Source organism: Mizuhopecten yessoensis, unplaced genomic scaffold (assembly GCF_002113885.1).
Source record: "Mizuhopecten yessoensis strain PY_sf001 unplaced genomic scaffold, ASM211388v2 scaffold10829, whole genome shotgun sequence".
Classification (NCBI taxonomy): Eukaryota; Metazoa; Mollusca; class Bivalvia; order Pectinida; family Pectinidae; genus Mizuhopecten; species Mizuhopecten yessoensis.
Window position 1 is genome coordinate 133,382 of NW_018408742.1, and position 7,356 is coordinate 140,737.

General features: G+C 34.6%; 1 protein-coding gene across 1 annotated transcript; it reads right to left on the reverse strand.

Moving 5' to 3' along the window:
* Positions 1-276: 276 nt before the first annotated feature.
* LOC110462781 (retinal rod rhodopsin-sensitive cGMP 3',5'-cyclic phosphodiesterase subunit delta-like) lies at positions 277-7,297 on the reverse strand. The gene is made up of 6 exons (XM_021516944.1): positions 7,150-7,297; positions 5,253-5,315; positions 4,560-4,585; positions 3,861-3,986; positions 2,812-2,917; positions 277-1,726 (listed from the first exon to the last, which is right to left on the reverse strand). The coding sequence occupies exons 1-6, from the start codon at positions 7,188-7,190 to the stop codon at positions 1,645-1,647; spliced, it is 444 nt and encodes a 147-aa protein (XP_021372619.1). The 5' UTR covers positions 7,191-7,297; the 3' UTR covers positions 277-1,644.
* Between the last annotated feature and the right edge of the window lie 59 nt (positions 7,298-7,356).

Sequence of the window (7,356 nt, forward strand, 5' to 3'; positions counted from 1 at the left end):
GTCTAGTGGAAGGATGCCGGGCTGGTGACCGAAGGGTTGCTAGTTCGAGTCACGGCACAGCACTGTGTTGTTTCTTTGAGCAAGATACTTTACTCCGCTTGTTCCAGTCAACTCATCTGTAAATGAGTATGCGGTTGGGAAGTGCTAGAATTGTTGAATGCTAGCTGTTAGCGCCGAAATGGCAGCTCTGGCTGTATGCTCCCCAGGGAGTTGCGAAAGATATTGACTGGTTGCAAAGGCCCTATAATCAAGGATAATAATTTGTGAACCGCTTTGAGATGACCTACGAACTAGGTTGTAACAAAGCGGTATATAAGAACCTCTATTATTATTATTATATACCATCACTGAAATGGATTGAGCTTCTAGCTGGTCAACGGAAGTGTACAAGCCCAACTGTGCTAGTTATATCCAAACGGAAGTTAAGGGGAGGTTATTGTATACAGGAAAAAAAGCAGTGCAGTGGTAAAGGGATGATCTAAAGTTGAACGTTTTTAGCTTGTACAATTACTTATAATTTTGTGGATCTGCTTTTTGTAAAAGAAATATTTTCTGTTGTAAATACAATTTCTATGAAATTATTCAACAAGTATTGCACATATCAGTTTAGTTATATGTGTTGTAAGGCCATTAAATTGAACTCAATCATAATCAAAAAGCTCCTATTTGAAAAAAAATCAATTTTCAGCTCAGATAATTTTCTTTTATAAGCTCATTAACGAAATGTGAAAGTTTCATTTCACTAATCATCTGTGTTTACTTTTGTGTTGTACAGGTAAACAATACAAATTGCTCACTCAGTCATAACTTAACAAAGCCAAAGGGACCAGTACTCAGTCTTGAAACATTGCAACACGTTTAATACATCCATTGTTTGTTTATAAAGTGAAAACTTTGATATCTATGTTTACTTTGTCATAAACAACAACAATGAAAAGAATCAACGTCAATAAACCTAAACTAGACCGATATCCAATAACCTGATATTAATGAAGTGTCAAACAAAATTAATAATGTATAAATTGTATCCAGTATTAAATCTATTGATAAAACGGAGTCAAAACAGGCAATAAAAAATAATTATAAATATACATCATTATGATAGATATATAATTGAAACAATATATAGTACAATTTATTTCTATCCATAAATTCGTCTGTCATATATACTTTCTCTCTCTCTGCTTTTCCCACTCAAATAATTCTGCTACCTCAATCATTTACTTACAGACGTTTGTTTAAATATTCGCTCATTCTATCACAAATGTACTCAACATTTAAATTCGTTTTCACTGTTCAGTACCTACCACAAGCAAACAGCTTGAACTAGATACCACCTCAACATCTTAACAGCTCAACATCACTTGAAGTCGACAGCCCAAGAACTGATATATCTTACGGTGTTAAGCTGGAAATGAGTATGTCCAGACTCACACAAGGTGACCTTGTTCACGCTCACCCATGTGATCCTACGTAACCATAAAATCCATTCAAGTGATGTTGAGAACATTAAGCCATAACACAGTACCCGTTCCTAAACTCTCTTGTGTATGGCTAAAACAGTGTCCTAGATTATGCCATGGAATGACAGAGGATCTCTTGTTGAAGTAAGGGAGAATGATAAGTCAGTCCTTCACACAGCTATTAGACGTAGAATATTCTCACTTTAGATGTACTGACTAGTAGGTCACCATCGAAGAATTTAGTCTCGATCATCACATTTCCACTGAAAATGGAAAATCAGAATGATGCAAAATAATATCTTGAACATTCTCATCAGAACCGTGTTGTCTTCCTTTTAAACAGCGCAGGGTTGAATAAATAATTTCAACATTAACATCATTATCTTCAATTAGTGGGGTATCTTTGCAACAAATACTTATAGATTAACAAAAGACTGACAACACAATCTGTCAAACATATGCTGGTTGTGACTGGCTTGCTTTTCACTTACCGTGAACACCCCCTTGCGGGATAAGACAGACAAGTTGCCAAACACTCCGCTTTCAGAGTGTTTGGCAACTGAGGAATCTTTCCCCGAGGGATTCCCCTATCCTACCCACAAGGGGGTGAATGATTCTTTTTCTCTTACCCTGTTCTCCCAATGTGTATCATATACACAATTTAATGATAACGTTACATGCTAAATTCAGGGTTGACGTGACGTTGATGGATTGTTGACGTGACGTCATTGTATTTTTGAAGTGACATCATATGTATACCATTGTTATTAAAAGGGGAATCCCCCCCGTCTCAACCTTTGGGTGAGACAAAGAAATCCCACACCGGTAAAAGTGTGGCTACACCTGTCCAGGGTAAGAGAATCCCCTATCTCACCCCAAAGGGGTGAGAGTTTCTATTTGTCAACACTAATTGGTACTAGGAGTGGGTGATTTTTTTCTACCATATTACACAAGTGCATTCCAATTGTTCCCTTGGGAAAAGAATAATTTATCTTTTCCTTACTTAGAAAAAAAAACCAGCTCACAGACTCCTACGTGATGTTGACAATCCAACAATCGGGATAAGACATTCAAAGTTTGGCACTTTCTTTCATCATAAAAGCCCAGGGTTTTAAATGAAGCAGTCTCCAAATTTTAGTTATGTATATATGACTTAAAGCAAAGAACCCCAAATATTTACCTAGGACCCCAAATTTTCAATGAAGGGGGTCCCAAGGACTTTCAAAATCAAAATGGGATGAAAGCCTTTTGCTACACCTAAAATGTCTTACATTGAGGTTGAAATCTCTGCCTACGTCAGTGACAGACCAGCCAACACTAGGCGACAGATTGGTGGTGATAGACTTACTTGAGACTACTTGCTGGCATCATCTGGTTCTCCGGGGCAGCCTCTATGATCGACTGCCATGTGTTGGTGGATCCAGGAATGACAAAGCCAAACTCAAAGTACCACTCTGTATAACACAAATACAATCGATCGCGGAAAATAATTACATGTGTTACATTTATTACATAAATTTTCTCTACAGACCCATTAAATTCAATCTCATTCAGAATTATCAGAATCATTAGTTCTATTTTGATACCAAATGTCGGGACTGTTAATTTTGTACAGTTTGTCATGAAATATTAAAAGTTTTTGTATGAAGTATGAGTGTTTTCTGACGATTTGAAAAACAAGGGGGCATTGGCCTTGTAGTGTGATATAGGCAGAATATAGAAATGTATGGGGGATGTACAAAGTACCTCCTTCTGGAGAAAACACTGAAGCATGATGAATACTACCAAGGTCACGCTTCAATGACACTCATTATGTTAATACCCCATTACCATCAAAAAGAAAGGGTCTTTAAGGAATTAGCTTTGTGAGCCCTTATCTCCTGTTTTTATATCCCTGCAACATTAATGGAAAGGGTTTTAAATGTTTTCTTTTCTGTCTGTCTGAACTTTGATAATGAATAGCATGGCAAACACTTACTGCTTTCTTCACTATGTTGCAGAGGCATATAGTATATACATATCAATCCACCGGTGAAGAAGTCATCATCAGAACAATTCCTTTGTCACTTAATGTTTTATTGGGAACCCGAGTCATCTCAAGGGTACAGACCTCAGTGTGTGGTATGTAACACATTGAACAAGGGTTTTTGATGTAACCTTCTGAAATTTGGCTCTGAACAAAAATTTCTGGTTTTAACCAACAACAGATATATTTGCCTGTAAATAAGACATTCTTACCTTTTAGTCTAAAAACTTTTGACCTTAAAAATGATTTCCATTTATATACATTTAATTTATAATTTTTGATGTTACAATTTAGACATTTGCCCTTGAACAACTTCATGTTGTGCCATCACTAAGATCTTTGCCTCAAATGTTCTCATATGACATGCATACCTTCTAGACATTTGCCCTTGAACAAGACTTTCTGCTCCAGTTTAAAGGATTCCATTGCTTCGTGTGATGAGAAGTTGATCTCCCTGGACACTGCTTTACACTTTAAAATCTTCTTTGGTACACGAGCTACAAACAGGAATACCAGTACAATTAACATAAGGTGTGCTGCCACAAAGCTAAATTTGCTGATAGCTGTTATTTTTATCATTGAAATTAAAAATAAGTCATATGAAATGCACATAACTATTTCTGATTTCAAATCACCGGTCACATCATTTTTAATAGAGATTTCTTTTGTAAAAAATACTGTATTGAACATCTGTATAGATCTATAAACTGTGTTGGTTATAACTGTGCAAGTAAAGACTTAAATTGGGGGTTTTTAAAGCTGAATTGGATGACCCCAAAACTTGAAATCCTTTATTTAAACATAGGTCTTTACAGATCAGGTTTAAAGTCTTGGCTCGTGACGTTACAAAGGTCTGATTATACATACTGAAGTGATGTTAACTCATTTTCCCCTGGAGACACATTTGAACTCCTCACATTCAAAGGTTGGAATAGTTCATAATAAAATTTCAGGGGTGAATGAGTAAATTAGATTCATAGCATACAGTGTATATGTTTGAAATACTGCATTCTGTTTTGTAAGGATTATAATTTATTGTAAAAGTTGCCATGTCTCCAGCTTCCACTTACCTTCATGTTCTGCATCAGGTTTGGATCTGTAAATATAATAATTTGCATTTCAATCACAACAGTATAACTCAAACAAGATTGGACTTGGACATAGGACAACTTGGATCAGAACCTGGTCACTTGTCCAAACTATTAATATTTCGTTCAACTTTCAAAAATCGATGTGCCAAATGGTGTTGCAATCTATCTAAGTAACCTTGCTTATAAGAACATAAATACTTCATTTTTAGAGAGTACAACTCATTTAGCAAACAATAAAGGCTTATATAATCTCCCACAAGGCACTCGTTAAAAAAGTACATAATATAATATAGATGAATCAACATGCACTCATTAATATTCATTATACATGTAGTACAAAAATAGCTGAAGATGAATAGACAGATACTTAACAGATGCTTGAGAAAGTCTATACACATAGTATATATACATATGTACGAGTACAAATGAATGATGAATATATTTTCTATTTACTGACACAGGAACAATTCCTTAAATAGTATCTATTCATAGTGTCAATAGATCTAGTGCTTAGATTTACAATGGGTGACTCCACATCTTCTTAATACACTGTAAATATATTTCAAATTCTTTATTGTGTCAATGTAAGCTATATCAGTTAGCTAATCAAGGTTGATGTAAATAAATAAACATTGCCATTAGTAAGAAGAATATATATATGGGATAACTTACAAATCATCAGAAGATTGCCAGAGGATTTTCCCACTGTCTCCATCCCGGAGATTCATCCAGTTTCTAGCGCTGAGTTAAGGCCTATAGTATACAATTAAAAACACAGTGACACTGTACATGTACATTTTACCAGGGATGTAAACATCCACTAGCCTGAACTAGCCTTAACATCTCACCAGTGAATGAGAAAACAACCAGTGATTTTTTCATAGTTTTGTTGGTCATTTTCATAGGTATGATTTTAGGAATTTTGTTTAATGCAAAATTTTGTACAAATTTTTTGGGGAAAAAGTTTCAATGATTATTACCCATTGCATTAATTCACTTGGTATCTCATGATAACAGAATAATCCTATATGTATATGGTTCACCTGCTCTAGAACAATTTGCGTTTGGGACTAGTACTGTATCTCATGCATTTTGTAGGGGTCGCCTCTACTAAAAAAATACATTTTGTATTTTTTAGTAGAGGAGACCCCTTTTTTTTAATATTACAAGTAAAGCGATCCATGCCCCTGTGGCGGTGTCTCCCCTAATATAATAAATTATCTGGAGATATTTTTCATTAGGCCAAAACAAAATTTACTTGTGTTTCCTGAATCATCCTCAGAAAGAAAATAGGGTAGGGTTATTTTTATTTTATTTTGAAAAATATTTGTACAGTACTATTTTATGCTTATAATATATAGAGCAGGAGTTCTGACTTAAACAGTGCTTATCACTTTATAAAATGCCAGTACAAAATCTAGGGTAGGTAGGGTAAACGGAAACCAGAGATTAATGCAGGAATAGAAAGTTAGTGCATTTTTTTTCAAAATAGGGAGGGGGGTTTGGCTGACAACTTTAATTTTTTGTTCTTCCTGTTTATTATAGATACTTTGAATCAGATACTGTAAACAAGGCCAACTATAAACACTTACAGTGTCATAAAATATTGACAGTGAGTACATGAACACAGGGAAAATGAAATAAATTACTTGGTTGTCGAACTGACAGAAATAAAAACACAAAAAAACATGACCGATATTCATGAGGTAGTATTTAAGTTACATGTGGGAGAATTTTTAACTGAAATAGGGGAAAATAATGCCAAAATAAGAGAAGGGAATTGGGCCATTTATAATCAGACATAAAAAAAGGCCTGTATATTTCCATGGAAACGCATGATTTTTTCTTTTGCATTAATTATTCATTAAATGTACAGTAGAATGTGATTAATTTTAAATGGTATATTACAAATAATGGGCTAGTTATCAAATAAGTTAAGTTGATTTAAATTTAAACTGTGCAACATTATAAAATTGGTAATGCACTCTGGCATAAATTGTGTTTGAAACCTGCAAATAGGTCAAAATAATGGGGATTTTTTTCGTTTTACCTGCACAAATTAATGAAGTATCAGGTGACACTCTCAGTCTTCACATGTACAAACGCGATAAAAAATTTGATTCGATTATTAATGTTTTGCAATATCACACTATACACACATTATTAATCAACAAAATCGTTACATGAAGCATTTGCCATTATCACGTGACCTTTAGGATAAAACAGCTATACATACATTCTTTCAGATTGTAATTACTTATGCATGCAGATTTTATCTTAAAAGTGGCTGGCCTAGGTCTATTGTCTGCAAATATATATTGATGATAGCTTAAAATTATTTCGCAATTTGGAAGTGCGGCTGGAATATTTTCCTTAGCAAATATCTCACTTTATCAAAATAAACATGTGTCACCAATTTAAAGTTGACACATTATACCTGTACATTTTAATTGCTTTAATTTTCCATATTAACGCCTCCCTTCCTTTTATCGACATATCGAGTCTTGTAACTGAATTGCCAATGCATATGCTCCAAATTCTAAGTGAACACTACAAATTGAAAGGATACAACTTGAATCCTTGAAGGATTTGATCTGCTGATGAAGGCATCTTCTTCAGGTGACGATAGCAACTTAATTATCTTTGAAATCACGATTTAACGCGTTGACGTTCTAATTTGACACTCTTCTCTAATGTCAACAATCCAATATGGCCGACCAAGCACCTTGTATATTAATGCGCACACCGCAAAATCAAGATCTCCAAAAGGTTTGTT